Raw genomic sequence first — 25,691 nt, forward strand, 5'->3', positions numbered from 1 at the left:
TTTGGGCTCTGTCTTTTGACTGTACCCAAATTATTGACTGAGCGCCACTATAGCCGTAACTTACATTATGGCGTTTTCTATTGGCAAACCGCAAACACGTACTAGCGCACACAAAATGCTTGAAAAATGCAGACGCACCTGCGGAAAATGCAGCATTTTTACGCTATGCTATATGTGCACCTAGCTGAAAACTGTTGTGTGTCTGCCTGTGTCTGTGTTTTGTGTGGTAGGCGGGCACAATAATATTTTGCAAACTTCAGGGAAATTTGCATCAAATCGTCAAAGTGTGCGTTTCATCTCTCGTCACCCTTTTTCTCAGCGGCAGAGCAGTACCACTACTGACCACAGTGTGGTGCTGTTGCGGAAGTTGCAGAGAGCACCGTGTGGCGATCTATACACAAAGATGAGGCGGGGCAAACACACCGGAAGTAATAAGCCGACATTGTTGGCACTGGAAACAGAGGAGGTAATAAGGTATTATGTGGTGTTTGTTATATTTATTGTTACTTATGTTAGTTTTAGGCCCGGTAACCCCCCTTCTCACTATGTGTAGCCGTCAGCAGCAGCTACTAGGTACCCCAGTGCCGTCTGGCTGCAGACATACAGCGATCTATAGTGATGGTGACTGATCGGTATCATTAAGCCAGCCATACGCATCAAAGGGCATATTTCACCACAGGCCAACCTATGAGGAGTATTACACACATACAGACGCATAAGCACACATGATACAGTCACCCAGGCATGTATGTTGGCTGCCTGTTTTTGAACTGGATAATTTGAACCTCCTGGTCGGTATATATTTTTGATCCATGCAGAGATCAGCATAAAGGTGCCCAATTAACTGTACACTTTTTAGTGAACTATCATATCTCTGATCAGATATGAAAACAGAGGAGCTGATGGTCTAAATCGGTTCTGAACGGTTGTTTATGAAATCCTTTAGCTGCAAACTTAATTAGTAGCCCGCCAATGACGATTACATTTTAAATTGGCGCCGGTAGACTTGGGCGCAGGATACAGCGGTATATAGCTGATCCTGCTTCTGCACAAGTCTGGGCCGTATTAATTACTATTCCCCCTCCAGGCCACCATGGATAGTGGGGGAATGAAATAATTCGGCTTCCAGCGATTGCTGGAGGCCAAATTATTGTGGTTTTTAAGCAACTTCAGCTCCGTCTTCTGACAGCGCCGACGTCACTCGCTGAGCGCCGCTATAGACTGATTCCCATTACAGTCTATGGCGGCGCTGGCTGCGCCCAAATCTAGCAGCGCTGAAAAGCACTGCTCCGCCCCCCTCCCTCCCCGTTGCCAATTCTGCACCCACCCCCTCCCCTCTTGCAGAGTGCAAGGAGCTCTGGGATAGTTATCTGATCTAGTGTCCAACAGAAATGATTTATTTTTTTTCATTGCTATAACTGGTTTAAATATAATCATTTTAATATTGTGAATTAGTTAAGTATGATCTTTTCTTTCAATATAAATGATGTAATCCAAAATATGATTGTTCACTAAAAAATTCACCATTAGCAGGCACCTTTAGACCCTGTGCTACATATTTTAAAGGACAACTGAAGTGAGAAGTATATGGAGGCTGACACATTTATTTCCTTTTAAATTATACCAGTTGCCTGGCAGCCCCGCAGATCTATTTAGCTGCAGTAGTGTCTGAATCACACCAGCAACAAGCATGCAGCTAATCTTGTCAGATCTGACAATAATGTCAGGAACACATAATATGCTGCATGCTTGTTCAGTGTCTTGGGCTAGTATTGGAGGCAAAGGATCTGCAGGACAGCCAGGCAACTGGTACTGCTTAAAGTGGACCCAAACTAAAAATACAAGATTTCAGAAATAAAATCTATTTTCTAAATTATAATAATAAATAGCAGCCTTTTTTCAGCTGCCTGATGACAAATATAAAATATTTTACATTTATTGGAGGAACCCCTCCCTTCCTTTCAAATTGCTGGGATTTTTCCGGCAAACTGGTGTAGTAGATGGTGTCTGGCAATGGAGGAATTGCTAATGGCTGCCCCCAGTATAACCCTAGCTATGAAAAGAGAAGGGTGAAAAGCATGCACTGAAATTATCATAGGTTCGAAGGAGTGTTTATTTATCTTTGTATGTGTCAGAGTGGTGCAACTAAATATTTTTAATTAAAAAAATGTTTGGTTTGGGTCCGCTTTAAAAGGAAATAAATATGGCAGCCTCCATATCCCTTTTGCTTCAGTTGTCCTTTAAGGGGTCCTACAACAGCTTGCATTCTTGTTGGGGGCACATGAAGATCGACATGCTTGATGTAGACAATTGAGGATGAAACTGAGTGAGGAAAAATCCATACTCTACTAACCATTTGATTAAGCTAAAGATTGTCCATTGTACAAAAAAAAATAAAAATAACAGTGGAATCTAAAGGTAGCCATACACTGGTCGATTTGCCATCAGACCGACCAACAGATAGATCCCTCTCTGATCTAATCTGATCAGAGAGGGATCGTATGGCTGCCTTTACTGCAAACAGATTGTGAATCGATTTCAGAATGAAACCGATCACAATCTGTTAATTGTTGATTGAAAGTATGTAACATGAAATGCATCGATTAACTGCCAACAGGAATTTTTAAAGTCAACTGAAGTGGGAGGGATATGGAGGCTGCCATATTTATTACCTTTTAAACAATAGCAGTTACCTGGATGTTCGGCGGATCTTCTGCCTCTAATACTTTTAGTCATAGGCTAAAACTAATCCTTGGTAAGAGTACTTGTAGAAGGTACATACAGGAAAAAAACATCTATCTGGCCCTAAGCAATGTAACTGTGGGTACATGTAAGGCTCTATTCACACGTAAAACCGCCAAAACGCTGGCGATTAACGCAGAAAAATCACTGGACACTGTAGCAGTTTGGGGGTGATCACGATCAGCGGTTCTATACATGCTAATCATGATTGCTCTGGAATCGCTGGCAAACCGCTGTATGTAACACGTTTGCGGTTAACGCTACCCGCAAATGCGGCAGTGAGAACACTGCCATAGTGTTACATGTGCTAGCGGTTTTTAAAATCCGCTAGCAGTTTTCCTTGAGCGAGAATTACGCGATTTCCGCTAAAGTGTGAATGGACCGTCAGAGTGATGTACTCTGAAGGGGAATGAGGGGATTCTTCCTCTATTACACATTCTTCATGTACAATCTGAACCAGGTTTATGGGTGATAGACAACACCTCTGTGTTCAATGTGCACAGCATTCTCAGTGGATTCCCTGCAGCTCTGTGGGGCGTGCATATGTAGAGTATAGTACTACTGTAAGGCTGCACGATTTTGGGTAAAAATCGAAATTGTGATTTTTCTGTTAGAAATTGAGATTTCGATTTATTCACGATTTTTTTTTTCAAAACAAGCTTTAGCGGGGGGCAGGGTCAGGAGCCTAGCTATGGCGGGCTCTGTGTCAGAAAATTTTGCTGTGCATTCGCATTGCATTTCAGGCAATGCACATTTATAAAGTCTGAAGCCCTCTATGATGACCCCTCGGCTTAACAATGTGCGTGCGGTACTACTAATGTGCGGCGTACGGGACTCTTATGAGCCGGGCAGCGGGGGGCGGATCCACTGACAGAAGCAGTGCATATTCATGATTGCTAATGAGCCGGGGGGGCTGTTCGAGTCCAGTCCGGAGCGGCACACACAGCTTCACCAATCACTGGATAGCGATGGTATGACGGCAGCGGTAGGCGGAATATGCACTACGGCGTCTCCCCTCAGCGCGTAGCGGTAGGCAGACCATGCGGCCAAGCACGGGCACTAAACCGAAAACCGACGGATACTGACGATCCCCAGATAGTCTTCTCAGGAACCGCGGTTTCGGTTTAAAACCGGAAAATCGTGCAGCCCTATACTACTGTGTAACAAAGTAAACCTGAGACAGATGAAATTAAAGTTTTATAGATACCTGGGGCTTTCTCCAGCCCCCTTCAGGCTAATCAGTCTGTCACTGTCCTCCTCCGCCACCTGGATCTTCTGCTATGAGTCCAGGCACTTGATTCAGTCTGGAGTAGTGCGCATGCACACACTCTGCCGCTGGGAGCGTACTACACCTGGGCAGCACTATTATGCAGGTGCAGAATGTTCCTGGCTGTGGGAGCGGCACGCGGGCGGACTGTGCTTAATGGATGAATTACCGGGACTCATAGCAGAAGATGCAGGTGGCAGAGGAGGACAGCGAGGGACTGATTAGCCTGAAGGGGGCTGGAGGAAGCCCCAGGTATGTATAAAACTTCTGTTTTCATCTGTCTCAGGTACCCTTTAATTCAGAGTCACAAAACCAAATTTTAACAACACATCAAATTATTTGATTGCATGAGCAAAGGGAGTGCATAAATTTGCATAAACCAGCATCTACGCAGAATTATTTCCATCTCATTGACCATCTATATTAGTGACACAGCTACACATCAGGCTTTATTCTTGCAGCATAGATGTTATTTAGTATATAAAAAAAGATTCCTGTGTTCACATTATATATACAGTCACAATCAGATATGTATATATGACTTTAAAAATATGGGGACTGCTTTATTGAAACAGCACAAGTAACTATTTTTTGATTGGTTTATTTCATTTTTGTGGACTAAGCACAGCTATTACAAAGATTTCACCTGATGAAGCTGGCTGTGTCCAGCGAAACACATTGTGTATAAAGGTGTTTTCAAAACTGATGTGTCTTTTATAAGAAGATAAACTCTCCTCCCTTAGTACTACATCCTAGGGCACCTCTTCCAATAAGTGCGTTTCCCCCATTGCACATATCTCTGCCAAGGAGGTAGTTTAGGAAAAGACAGGAAGAGAGTGATCTGGAAGTGTCATACCGCCAAGTGTAAGGGGGCAGTGTGAAGGAAATACCCTGGAATGCTATTGGTGGTTGTTCAGATGACAACCTGAGCATCCTATTCCGTAATATTCTCCGCCGCCCAAGAAAGATGTCTTCACGTCCCATTCCCCATCACAGTTACTTCACTTCATTCCCTGAGAATTCAAAAGAACATTATAGGAGCCGTTAACAAGATCTTTCAAGTGATGATGGGGGGAGGTGTGTGGTGCTTGGAATTATGGGACAGGAAGGGGTGTGTCTGGGTGGTGATTATCATCAGGTATGTCCGGTTCCTGTAAGGTGTGAGGATGTCACTGTCTATTTCTCTATGCAGGATTGGAAATATTGAAGACGACCTAAGAGCCTCTACAAGGACATTACGATGGAAAATCAGCTGCCCCTCACATCAGTAGGTAAGAGGAGAGCAGCTATGTAAATTTTGCAGACATAATGCAAGTCATGCTTTTTCTGTACTGTACTTTATGTAATGACCACTAATCCTTACATAGGCTGTCAGTGCACAGTGAGTATTTGTGAATCAACTCCTGCTTGTTTAGTTTGTGTTTCTGCTTCCTACAGGTAGATCCAGTAACAGAAACCCACCAGAGAGACGGACAGGTCCTCTTTACTCCCGGAGTTTTACACAGGAAGATCCCACCATCCCCCACCATTATCGGGTAAGTGAAGCTGAGGGTCTGTAGTTTAATTACAGCTCCAGAGGTTTAAGACTGTTTTCTTCTGGGTGTTCAAGGAGGGTGAAGAGGCGCCCAGTGGATATAAAACACTCTAAAAACACTAAAAATAAAAGGATGAGGTGGGTTACCTCACAGACGACAAATCACTTACGATACAATAATTTATTAGAAACAATAAGCACAGGCAACTCGTTTCATAGGATCTTGCCCACTTCCTCAGGTCAAATAAAGTGCCGCTGTATATGAAAAGCTGCATAGAGGCGCCCCATATGCGGCTTTTCATATACAGTGGCGCTTTATTTGGCCTGAGGAAGTGGGCAAGATCCCACAAAACGTGTTGCCTGTACTTATTTCTAATAAATTATTTTATTGTAAGTGATTTGTCGTCTACTCTATGAGGTAAGCTGCCTCATCCTTTTATTTTTAGTGTTTTTATATCCACTGGACGCCACTTCACCCTCCTTGCTGCCTATACTTCCCTCGCTCTATAGCAAGTATGTCAAACTGGTCCTACGAGGGCCAAGATCCTCACACATTTTTGATACAGCTCAAATGAATTGATGGGTCTGAATCAGGCAAGGTGTGGTCCATCGGGTAGAACACATTCCTTTCTTTCTCAGTCCATCCTAAACACTGGCATGGATCTGGCCCTCCAGGCCTGGAGTTCTACACATGTGCTCTATAGTGAGGGGAGTCTCATACACCAAACCTAAGGTGGACTTCCGCCACCTCGCATAGGTGAGAGTGCTGGAGTTTTTTCTAGAGAGCGACCGCCTCCAGGACTGCTGGTATACTTGAGTGGAGTTAGGTTTAAGTCACTTCACCTGCCTGAAGTGGTCGGTTGCCCCCTTTGTGCAACTCACCTTTGTGAGTATTCATTTGTCAAATACCTTCTCACATATTCATTCACCTGTAACGTACGGCACCATTTGGGCTCCCGTTGTCTTTGTGTTTTTTTCCCCAGTATCTTATACTCTTCTGGGTGTTGTTTGTTTCAAGCAAATGTGAAGCGAAGCTGGAAAAAATGTTAGATACTCGCTTATGTGGAGGGAAGGTTCTGAATCAAATAGAGCTATGCCAGTCCTCACTCCGTGTCCTCGTTCTCCCGATTTCCCCCGTTCAAATCTCGACCTCCGGAAGTCCTCGAAAGGCTCTGTATGCAGGAGCATGCACTCACATGTGCACAATATGGACCTACTCGAAGCACTTGGGTACACAAGTGCTTCTGAAGCCTTCCAAGGCCTCCCCAAAGGCTTATTTGACCAGAAGGTCTAATAACTTTGGAGGGGGGGGGGGCAGCGGGGCTGAAGGCACAGAGAGAGGTCCTTCCCGGTAGGATCCAAAGCCTTCCTTCTACATAGGAGAATATCTAACTATTTTTTTTTTTAGCTGGCTTCAGTTTGACTTTTAATAGAGTTCACATCTTAAAAATGTTGATATGATTGTTAAGGTAAAACTGAAAGAAGAAGAGACATACAATCAGCAATCTGATGAAGAGGGTGCCATGATGAGGACAATCAAGGAGGAAGAAGATGATGAAGCGTATATGAGGGATAATCAGCAGTCTATAGAGGAACATGAATTGAAAGTGATAATTAAAGAGGAAGAAGAAGATGAGTCATATATGAGGGATGAACAACAGTCTATGGAGGAGGGTATAATAATGAGGAAAATTAAAGAAGAAGATGAAGAGGAGGCATATATGATGGGGGATCAGCAGTCCGTCGTGGTGGATGAAACGGGAATAATGCAAAAGGAAACGAAGGGCGTTTATGTGAGGGGTAATCGGAAATCTACAAAGAAGGGTGGAGTTACGAGGAAAAGTAAAAAGGGTCGAAAACAAGGTCCTGCGAGTATCAGCAAAGGTAATTATTAAACATGTTCATGTCTTTGCTTACATTCCGCTTCTGCAGTTAATAACGCATTAAACCTATGGGGATGAAATCTTATAGAAATGACCAGAAGTTAAAGTGATACTGCAAATGTAGTAAAATTGTAGGGAGATGACATGCTCACCTGTGGGGGAAGCGAGGAGTGCTGTGGAGCATGTGACACCTGTAGGGGCCAAGATGCTTGCCCAAGGATGAAGCTTTGAAGCAATAGCTGGCATGCAGAAATTCACACTCCTCTTTAACCAAAAGCTCGGGGACAGCGCAATTCAAAGACTTAGCTTTGCTTGTGCACTGACCATGTTATAGTATGGAAGAGGTGTGACCAGTACCCATATTCCTCTGGCACTCCAGGGTCTCTGCAACTCAGGCTACACTCCATCTTCCAAACACTTCCTCCATCACAACCCAAATTCAGAAGTGTCTGGAAGATAGAGAGCATCATGCAGCGCATTGGCCATATGAAAGGCCCATCTCCATTCCTCTGCATAACATCATAGCACCAACACATGAGGAGGAGATACTGTACACCATATGAAAGGCCCATCTCCATTCCTCAGTATAACATCATAGCACCAACAAATGAGGAGGACATACTGTACACCATATGAAAGGTCCATCTCCATTCCTCAGTATAACATCATAGTAGCAACAAATGAGGAGGAGATATTGTACACCATATGAAAGGCACATCTCCATTCCGCAGTATAACATCATAGTACCAACAAATGAGGAGGAGATACTGTACACCATATGAAAGGTCCATCTCCATTCCTCAGTATAACATCATAGCACCAACAAATGAGGAGGAGATACTGTACACCATATGAAAGGTCCATCTCCATTCCTCAGTATAACATCATAGTACCAACAAATGAGGAGGAGATACTGTACACCATATGAAAGGCCCATCTCTATTCCTCAGTATAACATCATAGTACCAACAAATGAGGAGGAGATATTGTACACCATATGAAAGGTCCATCTCCATTCCTCAGTATAACATCATAGTACCAACAAATGAGGGGGAGATACTGTACACCATATGAAAGGCCCATCTCCATTCCTCAGTATAACATCATAGTACCAACAAATGAGGAGGAGATACTGTACACCATATGAAAGGTCCATCTCCATTCCTCAGTATAACATCATAGTACCAACAAATGAGGGGGAGATACTGTACACCATATGAAAGGCCCATCTCCATTCCTCAGTATAACATCATAGCACCAACAAATGAGGAGGAGATACTGTACACCATATGAAAGGCCCATCCCCATTCCTCAGTATAACATCATAGCACCAACAAATGAGGAGGAGATACTGTGCACCATATGAAAGGTCCATCTCCATTCCTCAGTATAACATCATAGTACCAACAAATGAGGAGGAGATACTGTACACCATATGAAAGGCCCATCTCTATTCCTCAGTATAACATCATAGCACCAACAAATGAGGAGGAGATACTGTACACCATATGAAAGGCCCATCCCCATTCCTCAGTATAACATCATAGCACCAACAAATGAGGAGGAGATACTGTACACCATATGAAAGGCCCATCCCCATTCCTCAGTATAACATCATAGCACCAACAAATGAGGAGGAGATACTGTACACCATATGAAAGGCCCATCTCTATTCCTCAGTATAACATCATAGTACCAACAAATGAGGAGGAGATACTGTACACCATATGAAAGGTCCATCTCCATTCCTCAGTATAACATCATAGTACCAACAAATGAGGGGGAGATACTGTACACCATATGAAAGGCCCATCTCCATTCCTCAGTATAACATCATAGTACCAACAAATGAGGGGGAGATACTGTACACCATATGAAAGGCCCATCTCTATTCCTCAGTATAACATCATAGCACCAACAAATGAGGAGGAGATACTGTACACCATATGAAAGGCCCATCCCCATTCCTCAGTATAACATCATAGCACCAACAAATGAGGAGGAGATACTGTACACCATATGAAAGGCCCATCCCCATTCCTCAGTATAACATCATAGCACCAACAAATGAGGAGGAGATACTGTACACCATATGAAAGGCCCATCTCTATTCCTCAGTATAACATCATAGTACCAACAAATGAGGAGGAGATACTGTACACCATATGAAAGGTCCATCTCCATTCCTCAGTATAACATCATAGTACCAACAAATGAGGGGGAGATACTGTACACCATATGAAAGGCCCATCTCCATTCCTCAGTATAACATCATAGTACCAACAAATGAGGGGGAGATACTGTACACCATATGAAAGGCCCATCTCTATTCCTCAGTATAACATCATAGCACCAACAAATGAGGAGGAGATACTGTACACCATATGAAAGGCCCATCCCCATTCCTCAGTATAACATCATAGCACCAACAAATGAGGAGGAGATACTGTACACCATATGAAAGGCCCATCCCCATTCCTCAGTATAACATCATAGCACCAACAAATGAGGAGGAGATACTGTACACCATATGAAAGGCCCATCTCTATTCCTCAGTATAACATCATAGTACCAACAAATGAGGAGGAGATACTGTACACCATATGAAAGGTCCATCTCCATTCCTCAGTATAACATCATAGTACCAACAAATGAGGGGGAGATACTGTACACCATATGAAAGGCCCATCTCCATTCCTCAGTATAACATCATAGCACCAACAAATGAGGAGGAGATACTGTACACCATATGAAAGGCCCATCCCCATTCCTCAGTATAACATCATAGCACCAACAAATGAGGAGGAGATACTGTGCACCATATGAAAGGCCCATCTCCATTCCTCAGTATAACATCATAGCACCAACAAATGGGAGGAGATACTGTACACCATATGAATGGCCCATCTCCATTCCTCAGTATAACATCATAGTACCAACAAATGAGGAGGAGATACTGTACACCATATGAAAGGCCCATCTCCATTCCTCAGCATAACATCATAGTACCAACAAATGAGGAGGAGATACTGTACACCATATGAAAGGTCCACCTCCATTCCTCAGTATAACATCATAGCACCAACAAATGAGGAGGAGATACTGTACACCATATGAAAGGTCCATCTCCATTTCTCAGTATAACATAGCACCAACAAATGAGGAGGAGATACTGTACACCATATGAAAGGTCCATCTCCATTTCTCAGTATAACATAGCACCAACAAATGAGGAGGAGATACTGTACACCATATGAAAGGCCCATCTCCATTCCTCAGCATAACATCATAGTACCAACAAATGAGGAGGAGATACTGTACACCATATGAAAGGTCCACCTCCATTCCTCAGTATAACATCATAGTACCAACAAATGAGGAGGAGATACTGTACACCATATGAAAGGTCCATCTCCATTTCTCAGTATAACATAGCACCAACAAATGAGGAGGAGATACTGTACACCATATGAAAGGTCCATCTCCATTCCTCAGTATAACATCATAGCACCAACAAATGAGGAGGAGATACTGTACACCATATGAAAGGCCCATCTCCATTCCTCTGCATAACATCATAGCACCAACACATGAGGAGGAGATACTGTACACCATATGAAAGGCCCATCTCCATTCCTCAGTATAACATCATAGCACCAACAAATGAGGAGGAGATACTGTACACCATATGAAAGGTCCATCTCCATTCCTCAGTATAACATCATAGTACCAACAAATGAGGAGGAGATACTGTACACCATTTGAAAGGCCCATCTCCATTCCTCAGTATAACATCATAGCACCAACAAATGAGGAGGAGATACTGTACACCATATGAAAGGTCCATCTCCATTCCTCAGTATAACATCATAGTACCAACAAATGAGGAGGAGATACTGTACACCATATGAAAGGCCCATCTCCATTCCTCAGTATAACATCCTAGTGCCAACAAATGAGGAGGAGATACTGTACACCATATGAAAGGTCCATCTCCATTCCTCAGTATAACATCATAGCACCAACAAATGAGGAGGAGATACTGTACACCATATGAAAGGTCCATCTCCATTCCTCAGTATAACATCATAGCACCAACAAATGAGGAGGAGATACTGTACACCATATGAAAGGTCCATCTCCATTCCTCAGTATAACATCATAGTACCAACAAATGAGGAGGAGATACTGTACACCATATGAAAGGCCCATCTCTATTCCTCAGTATAACATCATAGTACCAACAAATGAGGAGGAGATATTGTACACCATATGAAAGGTCCATCTCCATTCCTCAGTATAACATCATAGTACCAACAAATGAGGGGGAGATACTGTACACCATATGAAAGGCCCATCTCCATTCCTCAGTATAACATCATAGTACCAACAAATGAGGAGGAGATACTGTACACCATATGAAAGGTCCATCTCCATTCCTCAGTATAACATCATAGTACCAACAAATGAGGGGGAGATACTGTACACCATATGAAAGGCCCATCTCCATTCCTCAGTATAACATCATAGCACCAACAAATGAGGAGGAGATACTGTACACCATATGAAAGGCCCATCCCCATTCCTCAGTATAACATCATAGCACCAACAAATGAGGAGGAGATACTGTGCACCATATGAAAGGTCCATCTCCATTCCTCAGTATAACATCATAGTACCAACAAATGAGGAGGAGATACTGTACACCATATGAAAGGCCCATCTCTATTCCTCAGTATAACATCATAGCACCAACAAATGAGGAGGAGATACTGTACACCATATGAAAGGCCCATCCCCATTCCTCAGTATAACATCATAGCACCAACAAATGAGGAGGAGATACTGTACACCATATGAAAGGCCCATCCCCATTCCTCAGTATAACATCATAGCACCAACAAATGAGGAGGAGATACTGTACACCATATGAAAGGCCCATCTCTATTCCTCAGTATAACATCATAGTACCAACAAATGAGGAGGAGATACTGTACACCATATGAAAGGTCCATCTCCATTCCTCAGTATAACATCATAGTACCAACAAATGAGGGGGAGATACTGTACACCATATGAAAGGCCCATCTCCATTCCTCAGTATAACATCATAGTACCAACAAATGAGGGGGAGATACTGTACACCATATGAAAGGCCCATCTCTATTCCTCAGTATAACATCATAGCACCAACAAATGAGGAGGAGATACTGTACACCATATGAAAGGCCCATCCCCATTCCTCAGTATAACATCATAGCACCAACAAATGAGGAGGAGATACTGTACACCATATGAAAGGCCCATCCCCATTCCTCAGTATAACATCATAGCACCAACAAATGAGGAGGAGATACTGTACACCATATGAAAGGCCCATCTCTATTCCTCAGTATAACATCATAGTACCAACAAATGAGGAGGAGATACTGTACACCATATGAAAGGTCCATCTCCATTCCTCAGTATAACATCATAGTACCAACAAATGAGGGGGAGATACTGTACACCATATGAAAGGCCCATCTCCATTCCTCAGTATAACATCATAGTACCAACAAATGAGGGGGAGATACTGTACACCATATGAAAGGCCCATCTCTATTCCTCAGTATAACATCATAGCACCAACAAATGAGGAGGAGATACTGTACACCATATGAAAGGCCCATCCCCATTCCTCAGTATAACATCATAGCACCAACAAATGAGGAGGAGATACTGTACACCATATGAAAGGCCCATCCCCATTCCTCAGTATAACATCATAGCACCAACAAATGAGGAGGAGATACTGTACACCATATGAAAGGCCCATCTCTATTCCTCAGTATAACATCATAGTACCAACAAATGAGGAGGAGATACTGTACACCATATGAAAGGTCCATCTCCATTCCTCAGTATAACATCATAGTACCAACAAATGAGGGGGAGATACTGTACACCATATGAAAGGCCCATCTCCATTCCTCAGTATAACATCATAGCACCAACAAATGAGGAGGAGATACTGTACACCATATGAAAGGCCCATCCCCATTCCTCAGTATAACATCATAGCACCAACAAATGAGGAGGAGATACTGTGCACCATATGAAAGGCCCATCTCCATTCCTCAGTATAACATCATAGCACCAACAAATGGGAGGAGATACTGTACACCATATGAATGGCCCATCTCCATTCCTCAGTATAACATCATAGTACCAACAAATGAGGAGGAGATACTGTACACCATATGAAAGGCCCATCTCCATTCCTCAGCATAACATCATAGTACCAACAAATGAGGAGGAGATACTGTACACCATATGAAAGGTCCACCTCCATTCCTCAGTATAACATCATAGCACCAACAAATGAGGAGGAGATACTGTACACCATATGAAAGGTCCATCTCCATTTCTCAGTATAACATAGCACCAACAAATGAGGAGGAGATACTGTACACCATATGAAAGGTCCATCTCCATTTCTCAGTATAACATAGCACCAACAAATGAGGAGGAGATACTGTACACCATATGAAAGGCCCATCTCCATTCCTCAGCATAACATCATAGTACCAACAAATGAGGAGGAGATACTGTACACCATATGAAAGGTCCACCTCCATTCCTCAGTATAACATCATAGTACCAACAAATGAGGAGGAGATACTGTACACCATATGAAAGGTCCATCTCCATTTCTCAGTATAACATAGCACCAACAAATGAGGAGGAGATACTGTACACCATATGAAAGGTCCATCTCCATTCCTCAGTATAACATCATAGCACCAACAAATGAGGAGGAGATACTGTACACCATATGAAAGGCCCATCTCCATTCCTCTGCATAACATCATAGCACCAACACATGAGGAGGAGATACTGTACACCATATGAAAGGCCCATCTCCATTCCTCAGTATAACATCATAGCACCAACAAATGAGGAGGAGATACTGTACACCATATGAAAGGTCCATCTCCATTCCTCAGTATAACATCATAGTACCAACAAATGAGGAGGAGATACTGTACACCATTTGAAAGGCCCATCTCCATTCCTCAGTATAACATCATAGCACCAACAAATGAGGAGGAGATACTGTACACCATATGAAAGGTCCATCTCCATTCCTCAGTATAACATCATAGTACCAACAAATGAGGAGGAGATACTGTACACCATATGAAAGGCCCATCTCCATTCCTCAGTATAACATCCTAGTGCCAACAAATGAGGAGGAGATACTGTACACCATATGAAAGGTCCATCTCCATTCCTCAGTATAACATCATAGCACCAACAAATGAGGAGGAGATACTGTACACCATATGAAAGGTCCATCTCCATTCCTCAGTATAACATCATAGTACCAACAAATGAGGAGGAGATACTGTACACCATATGAAAGGCCCATCTCCATTCCTCAGTATACCATCATAGTACCAACAAATGAGGAGGGGATACTGTACACCATACAAAAGCCCCATCTCCACTCCTCAGTATAACATCATAGCACCAACAAATGAGGAGGAGATACTGTACACCATATGAAAGGTCCATCTCCATTCCTCAGTATAACATCATAGTACCAACAAAGGAGGAGGAGGTACTGTACACCATATGAAAGGCCCATCTCCATTCCTCAGTATAACATCACAGCACCAACAAATGAGGAGGAGATACTGTACACCATATGAAAGGCCTATCTCCATTCCTCAGTATAACATCATAGCACCAACAAATGAGCAGGAGATACTGTACACCATATGAAAGGCCCATCTCCATTCCTCAGCATAACATCATAGTACCAACAAATGAGGAGGAGATACTGCACAGCATATGAAAGGCCCATCTCCATTCCTCAGTATAACATCATAGTACCAACAAATGAGGAGGAGATACTGTACACCATATGAAAGGCCCATCTCCATTCCTCAGTATAACATCATAGTACCAACAAATGAGGAGGAGATACTGTACACCATATGAAAGGCCCATCTCCATTCCTCAGTATAACATCATAGCACCAACAAATGAGGAGGAGATACTGTACATCATATGAAAGGCCCATCTCCATTCCTCAGTATAACATCATAGCACCAACAAATGAGGAGGAGATACTGTACATCATATGAAAGGCCCATCTCCATTCCTCAGTATAACATCATAGCACCAACAAATGAGGAGGAGATACTGTACACCATATGAAGGCCCATCTCCATTCCTCAGTATAACATCATAGCACCAACAAATGAGGAGGAGATACTGTACACCATATGAAAGGCCCATCTCCATTCCTCAGTATAACATCATAGCACCAACAAATGAGGAGGAGATACTGTACATCATATGAAAGGCCCATCTCCATTCCTCAGTATAACATCATAGCACCAACAAATGAGGAGGAGATACTGTACACCATATGAAGGCCCATCTCCATTCCTCAGTATAACATCATAGCACCAACAAATGAGGAGGAGATACTGTACACCATATGAAAGGCCCATCTCCATTCCTCAGTATAACATCATAGCACCAACAAATGAGGAGGAGATACTGTACATCATATGAAGGCCCATCTCCATTCCTCAGTATAACATCATAGTACCAACAAATGAGGAGGAGATACTGTACACCATATGAAAGGCCCATCTCCATTCCTCAGTATAACATCATAGCACCAACAAATGAGGAGGAGATACTGTACATCATATGAAAGGCCCATCTCCATTCCTCAGTATAACATCATAGCACCAACAAATGAGGAGGAGATACTGTACACCATATGAAGGCCCATCTCCATTCCTCAGTATAACATCATAGTACCAACAAATGAGGAGGAGATACTGTACACCATATGAAAGGCCCATCTCCATTCCTCAGTATAACATCATAGTACCAACAAATGAGGAGGAGATACTGTACACCATATGAAAGGCCCATCTCCATTCCTCTGCATAACATCATAGCACCAACACATGAGGAGGAGATACTGTACACCATATGAAAGGCCCATCTCCATTCCTCAGTATAACATCATAGCACCAACAAATGAGGAGGAGATACTGTACACCATATGAAAGGCCCATCTCCATTCCTCAGTATAACATCATAGTACCAACAAATGAGGGGGAGATACTGTACACCATATGAAAGGCCCATCTCCATTCCTCAGCATAACATCATAGTACCAACAAATGAGGAGGAGATACTGTACGCCATATGAAAGGTCCATCTCCATTTCTCAGTATAACATAGCACCAACAAATGAGGAGGAGATACTGTACACCATATGAAAGGTCCATCTCCATTCCTCAGTATAACATCATAGTACCAACAAATGAGGAGGAGATACTGTACACCATTTGAAAGGCCCATCTCCATTCCTCAGTATAACATCATAGCACCAACAAATGAGGAGGAGATACTGTACACCATATGAAAGGTCCATCTCCATTCCTCAGTATAACATCATAGTACCAACAAATGAGGAGGAGATACTGTACACCATATGAAAGGCCCATCTCCATTCCTCAGTATAACATCCTAGTGCCAACAAATGAGGAGGAGATACTGTACACCATATGAAAGGTCCATCTCCATTCCTCAGTATAACATCATAGCACCAACAAATGAGGAGGAGATACTGTACACCATATGAAAGGTCCATCTCCATTCCTCAGTATAACATCATAGTACCAACAAATGAGGAGGAGATACTGTACACCATATGAAAGGCCCATCTCCATTCCTCAGTATACCATCATAGTACCAACAAATGAGGAGGGGATACTGTACACCATACAAAAGCCCCATCTCCACTCCTCAGTATAACATCATAGCACCAACAAATGAGGAGGAGATACTGTACACCATATGAAAGGTCCATCTCCATTCCTCAGTATAACATCATAGTACCAACAAAGGAGGAGGAGGTACTGTACACCATATGAAAGGCCCATCTCCATTCCTCAGTATAACATCACAGCACCAACAAATGAGGAGGAGATACTGTACACCATATGAAAGGCCTATCTCCATTCCTCAGTATAACATCATAGCACCAACAAATGAGCAGGAGATACTGTACACCATATGAAAGGCCCATCTCCATTCCTCAGCATAACATCATAGTACCAACAAATGAGGAGGAGATACTGCACAGCATATGAAAGGCCCATCTCCATTCCTCAGTATAACATCATAGTACCAACAAATGAGGAGGAGATACTGTACACCATATGAAAGGCCCATCTCCATTCCTCAGTATAACATCATAGTACCAACAAATGAGGAGGAGATACTGTACACCATATGAAAGGCCCATCTCCATTCCTCAGTATAACATCATAGCACCAACAAATGAGGAGGAGATACTGTACATCATATGAAAGGCCCATCTCCATTCCTCAGTATAACATCATAGAACCAACAAATGAGGAGGAGATACTGTACATCATATGAAAGGCCCATCTCCATTCCTCAGTATAACATCATAGCACCAACAAATGAGGAGGAGATACTGTACACCATATGAAGGCCCATCTCCATTCCTCAGTATAACATCATAGCACCAACAAATGAGGAGGAGATACTGTACACCATATGAAAGGCCCATCTCCATTCCTCAGTATAACATCATAGCACCAACAAATGAGGAGGAGATACTGTACATCATATGAAAGGCCCATCTCCATTCCTCAGTATAACATCATAGCACCAACAAATGAGGAGGAGATACTGTACACCATATGAAGGCCCATCTCCATTCCTCAGTATAACATCATAGCACCAACAAATGAGGAGGAGATACTGTACACCATATGAAAGGCCCATCTCCATTCCTCAGTATAACATCATAGCACCAACAAATGAGGAGGAGATACTGTACATCATATGAAGGCCCATCTCCATTCCTCAGTATAACATCATAGTACCAACAAATGAGGAGGAGATACTGTACACCATATGAAAGGCCCATCTCCATTCCTCAGTATAACATCATAGCACCAACAAATGAGGAGGAGATACTGTACATCATATGAAAGGCCCATCTCCATTCCTCAGTATAACATCATAGCACCAACAAATGAGGAGGAGATACTGTACACCATATGAAGGCCCATCTCCATTCCTCAGTATAACATCATAGTACCAACAAATGAGGAGGAGATACTGTACACCATATGAAAGGCCCATCTCCATTCCTCAGTATAACATCATAGCACCAACAAATGAGGAGGAGATACTGTACATCATATGAAAGGCCCATCTCCATTCCTCAGTATAACATCATAGCACCAACAAATGAGGAGGAGATACTGTACACCATATGAAGGCCCATCTCCATTCCTCAGTATAACATCATAGTACCAACACATGAGGAGGAGATACTGTACACCATATGAAAGGCCCATCTCCATTCCTCAGTATAACATCATAGTACCAACAAATGAGGAGGAGATACTGTACACCATATGAGAGGCTCATCTCCATTCCTCAGTATAACATCATAGCACCAACAAATGAGGAGGAGATACTGTAGACCATATGAAAGGCCCATCTCCATTCCTCAGTATAACATCATAGCACCAACAAATGAGGAGGAGATACTGTACACCATATGAAAGGTACATCTCCATTCCTCAGTATAACATCATAGTCCCAACAAATGAGGAGGAGATACTGTAGACCATATGAAAGGCCCATCTCCATTCCTCAGTATAACATCATAGTACCAACAAATGAGGAGGATATACTGTACTGCATATGAAAGGTCCATCTCCATTCCTCAGTATAACATCATAGCACCAACAAATGAGGAGGAGATACTGTACATCATATGAAAGGCCCATCTCCATTCCTCAGTATAACATCATAGCACCAACAAATGAGGAGGAGATACTGTACACCATATGAAGGCCCATCTCCATTCCTCAGTATAACATCATAGTACCAACAAATGAGGAGGAGATACTGTACACCATATGAAAGGCCCATCTCCATTCCTCAGTATAACATCATAGTACCAACAAATGAGGAGGAGATACTGTACACCATATGAGAGGCTCATCTCCATTCCTCAGTATAACATCATAGCACCAACAAATGAGGAGGAGATACTGTAGACCATATGAAAGGCCCATCTCCATTCCTCAGTATAACATCATAGCACCAACAAATGAGGAGGAGATACTGTACACCATATGAAAGGTACATCTCCATTCCTCAGTATAACATCATAGTCCCAACAAATGAGGAGGAGATACTGTAGACCATATGAAAGGCCCATCTCCATTCCTCAGTATAACATCATAGTACCAACAAATGAGGAGGATATACTGTACTGCATATGAAAGGTCCATCTCCATTCCTCAGTATAACTTCATAGTACCAACAAATGAGGAGGAGATACTGTACACCATATGAAAGGCCTATCTCCATTCCTCAGTATAACATCATAGCACCAACAAATGATACTGTACACTATTCCTCAATATAATATAACCTCCTAATCAGCTGAGGTGAGGATAGGTCCACCTCCATTGCTTGATAAGTAATTATGTCGTGAATGTACTGTACATTGTTCCTCTTTGCACCATAGATGATTCAGTGTTGCCAGTTCTATGGTAGAACTCAGTTACTGTGGTAGCATCTAGGCTAACATGCCTGACTTTTAAGTGCAGAAGTTGAACCAGTAATGTGTCTAACAATATTATTTCCCTCCAGCAGGCAAACTTGGTCTTTGGAACCCCTCGGAGGGACGTCTTGGAGGCATCTCACAATTTCCTTCCGGAGCAAATCTTATGATTGGAAAATTCCATCTCAGAAGTAAAGATAGACCAACATCTACCTCTAATGGTGAGGAAAATAATGAGGAATCACATGCTAATATCCATCCGCTATATTACAGAGGTAATACAGCAGCAGATCCGTCTTATCTGGAGCAATCTTCTAGCACGTCACATCACAGCACGCATAGAGGCAATCAGAGATTTCCCTGTCCTGAATGCGGCAAGATCTGTAAGTCTGAAGCAGCTTTGGCTGTGCACCAGAAGACACACAATTGGCCTTTTTCATGCACAGAATGTGGAAAGGCATTTAAATGGAAATCAAAGCTTGAGATACACCAGCGAAGTCACACCGGCGAGAGGCCCTATCCTTGCACTGAGTGTGGGAAATCATTCACCATAAAGTCAAAACTTATTACTCACCAGAGAATTCACACCGGTGAGCGACCCTATACTTGTTCTGACTGTGGGAAAACCTTCGTTGGACGATCAGGGCTCAGCCGTCACCAGAGAGTCCACACTGGTGAGAAGCCGTTTTCTTGCCCCATATGCAACAAATGTTTTCCACACAAAACAAACCTCAAAACCCATTTTATGCTACACACAGGGGAGAAACCATATTCCTGCCAAGAATGCGCCAAATCGTTTATTGTCAAGGGAGACCTTATTAGGCATCAGAGAATTCACACAGGGGAACAGCCATATTCCTGTTCAGTGTGTGGGAAAAGTTTTAGGCTTAAAGTAACTCTTCTTGCGCATCAGAGAAGTCACACAGGTGGGCCCACTTTTACTTGTCCAGAGTGTGGGAAATCTTTCAGCCACAAAGGCAACTTAGTTGCCCATCAGAAAGGTCATACAGGCGAACGCCCTCATCCTTGTCCAGAGTGTGGGAAATGTTTCAGCACAAAAGGGCATCTTCGTAAACATGAGAGAAGTCATTCGACTCATAGGCCGTTTTGTTGTTCAGAATGTGGAAAATGTTTTAGGCTAAAAGAAATCCTTGTAACACACATGAGATGTCACACGGGGGAGCGGCCTTTTGCCTGTTCAGAGTGTGGGAAACGTTATGCTAACAAAGCGCACCTTTATGTGCATAGAAGAACTCACACAGGTGAGCGGCCGTTTCCATGTTTAGAGTGTGGGAAGTGTTTCAGAGATGAAAAACAACTTTTTGCTCACCAAGGAATTCACACAGGTGAGCCTCGTTTTCATTGTGATGATTGTGGTAAGTTGTTTATTCAGGAAAGAGCATTTCAGCGGCACAAAAGAATTCACATAGAGGATCGACCTTTTTCCTGTTCAGAGTGTGGGAAAGCTTTTCTTGAGAGAGGGCAGCTCCGTAAACATGAGAGAAATCACACAGGCGAGCGTCCTTTTCCATGTGCAGAGTGTGGGAAAGCTTTCAGTGAGCGAGGAAAACTCAATGCACACATGAAAATTCACACAGGAGTGCAGCCTTTTTCATGTTCACATTGTGGGAAAGGTTTCAGTCGAAAAGATTATCTTCATACACATGAGAAAACCCACGCAGCTGAGCCTCCTTCCTCTTCATAGTTTGGGAAAATCTCATGCAGAAAGGACTGTTTCTTGTACAGAGAAATCACACAAGTGAGCGCTCTGCTTCTTATTCAGAGTGTGGGAAATAGAAAACCATCAAAGGTTTTCTACGCAGATGCCAGTTATTTTATAATGGAGAATGGCTTTTTTTTTGTTTTTATTAGATCTGAAGGTGGAAACAGTTCAATGATCTTTGAGAAAACAAAGGAACTTACACAAAACTGTTTTAATGTTCTTATGTGGGAAAAGTTTTTTACTGAGAAATTCTGTTGATAAACAGACATGAATTCACAATTGAGAAGCTGCATTAGCCCTCTTCATAGGAGGAAATGTTCTGCACAGAAACAGGCTGTGATATAACATCACACACAACATAACACCACACACACAACATTACACCAGTCACCATCACACACAACACTACACCACTCACCATCACACACAACACCTCACACAGCTTATGATGCCGACAAGAAACTTATAGTGGAGTTTTACAGACTAATTTCTTTTAGATTTAGAAATTTTAATTGATTGAATTCCTCTTCAAGAGCTTACGGTATTTAAAGGGATACTGTAGGGGGGTTGGGGGAAAATGAGTTGAACTTACCCGGGGCTTTTAATGGTCCCCCGCAGACATCCTGTGTTGGCGCAGCCACTCACCGATGCTCCGGCCCCGCCTCCAGTTCACTTCTGGAATTTCTGACTTTAAAGTCAGAAAACCACTGCGCATGCACGCCCGTGTCCTCGCTCCCGCTGATGTCACCAGGAGTGTACTGCGCAGACACAGACCATACTGGGCCTGCGCTGTGCGCTCTTGATGACATCAGCGGGATCGAGGACACGGCAACGCAGGCGCAGTGGTTTTCAGACTTTAAAGTCTGAAATTCCAGAAGTGAACCGGAGGCGGGGCCGGAGCATCGGTGAGTGGCTGCGCCAACACAGGATGTCTGCGGGGGACCGTTAGAAGCCCCGGGTAAGTTCAACTCATTTTCCCCTGACCCCCCCTACAGTATCCCTTCAAAGGTGTTCCAAAACTGTAAATTTCTTTGCCATAACTATTGCTGTTTTGCTAGGAGCCTACCATAAAATTTCACTTCCAATCCAACCAAAAGCCAAATCCTCCTCCCATCCCTGCTCACCTTCCTAATCCTGCCATCTCCCATCCCTGCTCACCTTCCTAATCCTACTCCTCCCATCCCCGCCCACCTTCCTAATCCTGCTCCTCCCATCCCCGCCCACATTCCTAATACTCCATCTCCCATCCCTGCTTACCTTCCTAATCCTGCTCCTCCCATCCCCGCCCACCTTCCTAATCCTGCCCTCCCCATCCCCGCCCACCTTCCTAATCCTGCCCTCCCCATCCCCGCCCACATTCCTAATCCTCCATCTCCCATCCCTGCCCACCTTCTTAATCCTGCCATCTCCCAATCCCCACCCACCTTCCTAATCCTGCCATCCCCCATCCCTGACCACCTTCCTAATCCTGCCATCTCTTATCCCCGCCCACCTTCCTAATCCTGCCATCTCCCATCCCCGCCCACATTCCTAATCCTGCCATCTCCCATCCCCGCCCACCTTCCTAATCGTGCCATCTCTCATCCCTGCCCACCTTCCTAATCCTGCCATCTCACATCCCCGCCTACCTTCCTAATCGTGCCATCTCCCATCCCTGCCCACCTTCTTAATCCTGCCATCTCCTAATCCCCGCCCACCTTCCTAATCCTGCCATCTCCCATCCCCGGCCACATTCCTAATCCTGCCATCTCCCATCCCTGCCCACCTTCCTAATCCTGCCTTCTCCCATCCCTGCCCACCTTCCTAATCCTGCCCTCCCCATCCCCGCCCACCTTCCTAATCCTGCCCTCCCCATCCCCGCCCACCTTCCTAATCCTGCCTTCTCCCATCCCTGCCCACCTTCCTAATCCTGCCCTCCCCATCCCCGCCCACCTTCCTAATCCTGCCATCTCCCATCCCTGCTCACCTTCCTAATCCTGCCATCTCCCATCCCTGCTCACCTTCCTAATCCTGCCTTCTCCCATCCCTGCCCACCTTCCTAATCCTGCCCTCCCCATCCCCGCCCACCTTCCTAATCCTGCCATCTCCCATCCCCGCCCACCTTCCTAATCCTGCCTTCTCCCATCCCTGCCCACCTTCCTAATCCTGCCATCTCCCATCCCTGCTCACCTTCCTAATCCTGCCATCTCCCATCCCCGCCCACCTTCCTAATCCTGCCTTCTCCCATCCCTGCCCACCTTCCTAATCCTGCCATCTCCCATCCCTGCTCACCTTCCTAATCCTGCCTTCTCCCATCCCTGCCCACCTTCCTAATCCTGCCCTCCCCATCCCCGCCCACCTTCCTAATCCTGCCATCTCCCATCCCCGCCCACCTTCCTAATTCTGCCTTCTCCCATCCCTGCCCACCTTCCTAATCCTGCCATCTCCCATCCCTGCTCACCTTCCTAATCCTGCCTTCTCCCATCCCTGCCCACCTTCCTAATCCTGCCCTCCCCATCCCCGCCCACCTTCCTAATCCTGCCATCTCCCATCCCCGCCCACCTTCCTAATCCTGCCTTCTCCCATCCCTGCCCACCTTCCTAATCCTGCCATCTCCCATCCCCGCCCACCTTCCTAATCCTGCCATCTCCCATCCCCGCCCACCTTCCTAATCCTGCCCTCCCCATCCCCGCCCACATTCCTAATCCTGCTCCTCCCATCCCCGCCCACCTTCCTAATCCTGCTCCCCCCATCCCCGCCAACATTCCTAATCCCGTTCGACCTGCCCTGCTGATTTTGCATTGCATTTTTTTTATTGTTTTGCCATGCTTGTGCTTTGCCATTCCCATTTCAGCAAATGAGAATCACATCACAATTGCTGAGAAAATGCTTCATGCAGTGAGTTTGCGATTTTCACACTTTGCAAGTTATGCTCCCATAGAATTGCATGTGTCACAGTGCTTTGGTGATCACCTTAAATATAGGGGGGTCACCTTTAATATAGCAGGGAAGGGGGTCCAGTAGTTTTTTTCCAGTATGAGGCCCAAAAATTTCTGATGGCAGCCCTGCACCTTCCTAATCCTGTTCCTCTCTTTCCCATCCACCTTCCTAATCCTGCTTATTCAATGCTGTTCCAAAACTGTAAATTTCTTTGCCATAACTGTTACTGTTTTGCTAGGAGCCTACCAGAAAATTTCACTTCCAATCCAACCAGAAGCCAAAATCCTGCTCCTCCCATCACTGCTCACCTTCCTAATCCTGCCATCTCCCATCCCTACTCATATTCCTAATCCTGCCCTCACCCATCCCTGTTTACCTTCCTAATCCAGCTCCTCCCATCCCCGCCCACCTTCCTAATCCTGCCATCTCACATCCCTGCCCACCTTCCTAATCCTGCCTCTCCCTTTCCCACCCACCTTCCTAATCCAGCTCCTCCCATCCCCGCTCACCTGCCAAAACTTGCCTCTCCCTTTCCCACCCACCTTCCTAATCTTGCCTCTTCCATCCCCGCTCACCTGCCAAAACTTGCCTCTCCCTTTCCCACCCACCTTCCTAATCTTGCCTCTCCCATCCCACCTTCCTAATCATGCTCTCTCCCATTGTTGCCCACCTTCTTAATGATGCTCCTCCCATTCCTGCTTAACTTCCTAATCTTTCTTCTCCAGCTCTGCCGACCTGCCTAATCCTGCCCATCTTTCTTATCCTGCCCCTCCCATTCTCACTCACCTTACTGTGCACTGTGGGAAAAGGTGGGTGGGGCCTCTGTTACTGCATGAGGAGGGGTGGTAGGTTCTGCTTCCAGTGAGAAGACAGACTTCCTGCCCAGAAGCTGAGTCAGAGGTATATTTTTACTGTTGACTCCTGGCAAAATAGTAATTATTATGACATTGGAAGTGACAGTTTACACAAAGTAGGTTCTCGTC

At 44.2% G+C, this 25,691-nt stretch overlaps 1 protein-coding gene across 3 annotated transcripts; it reads left to right on the top strand.

The window, feature by feature from the left end:
• The first annotated feature begins 412 nt into the window (after window positions 1-412).
• On the top strand, window positions 413-22,341 carry LOC137535096 (zinc finger protein 665-like). Of its 3 annotated transcripts, none has more exons than XM_068256892.1 (5): window positions 413-466; window positions 5,202-5,280; window positions 5,447-5,544; window positions 7,013-7,427; window positions 20,156-22,341. In XM_068256892.1, exons 2-5 carry the CDS (start codon window positions 5,250-5,252, stop codon window positions 21,769-21,771), a joined length of 2,160 nt encoding a protein of 719 aa, XP_068112993.1. In that variant the 5' UTR covers window positions 413-466; window positions 5,202-5,249; the 3' UTR covers window positions 21,772-22,341. The 3 variants fall into 3 exon arrangements, with proteins under 3 accessions (XP_068112993.1, XP_068112992.1, XP_068112994.1); XM_068256891.1 differs by having other exon boundaries at window positions 425-474; XM_068256893.1 differs by having other exon boundaries at window positions 425-474; window positions 20,159-22,341.
• Window positions 22,342-25,691: the final 3,350 nt, after the last annotated feature.

The sequence above is a fragment of the Hyperolius riggenbachi genome, chromosome 10 (assembly GCF_040937935.1).
Source record: "Hyperolius riggenbachi isolate aHypRig1 chromosome 10, aHypRig1.pri, whole genome shotgun sequence".
NCBI classification, from domain to species: Eukaryota; Metazoa; Chordata; class Amphibia; order Anura; family Hyperoliidae; genus Hyperolius; species Hyperolius riggenbachi.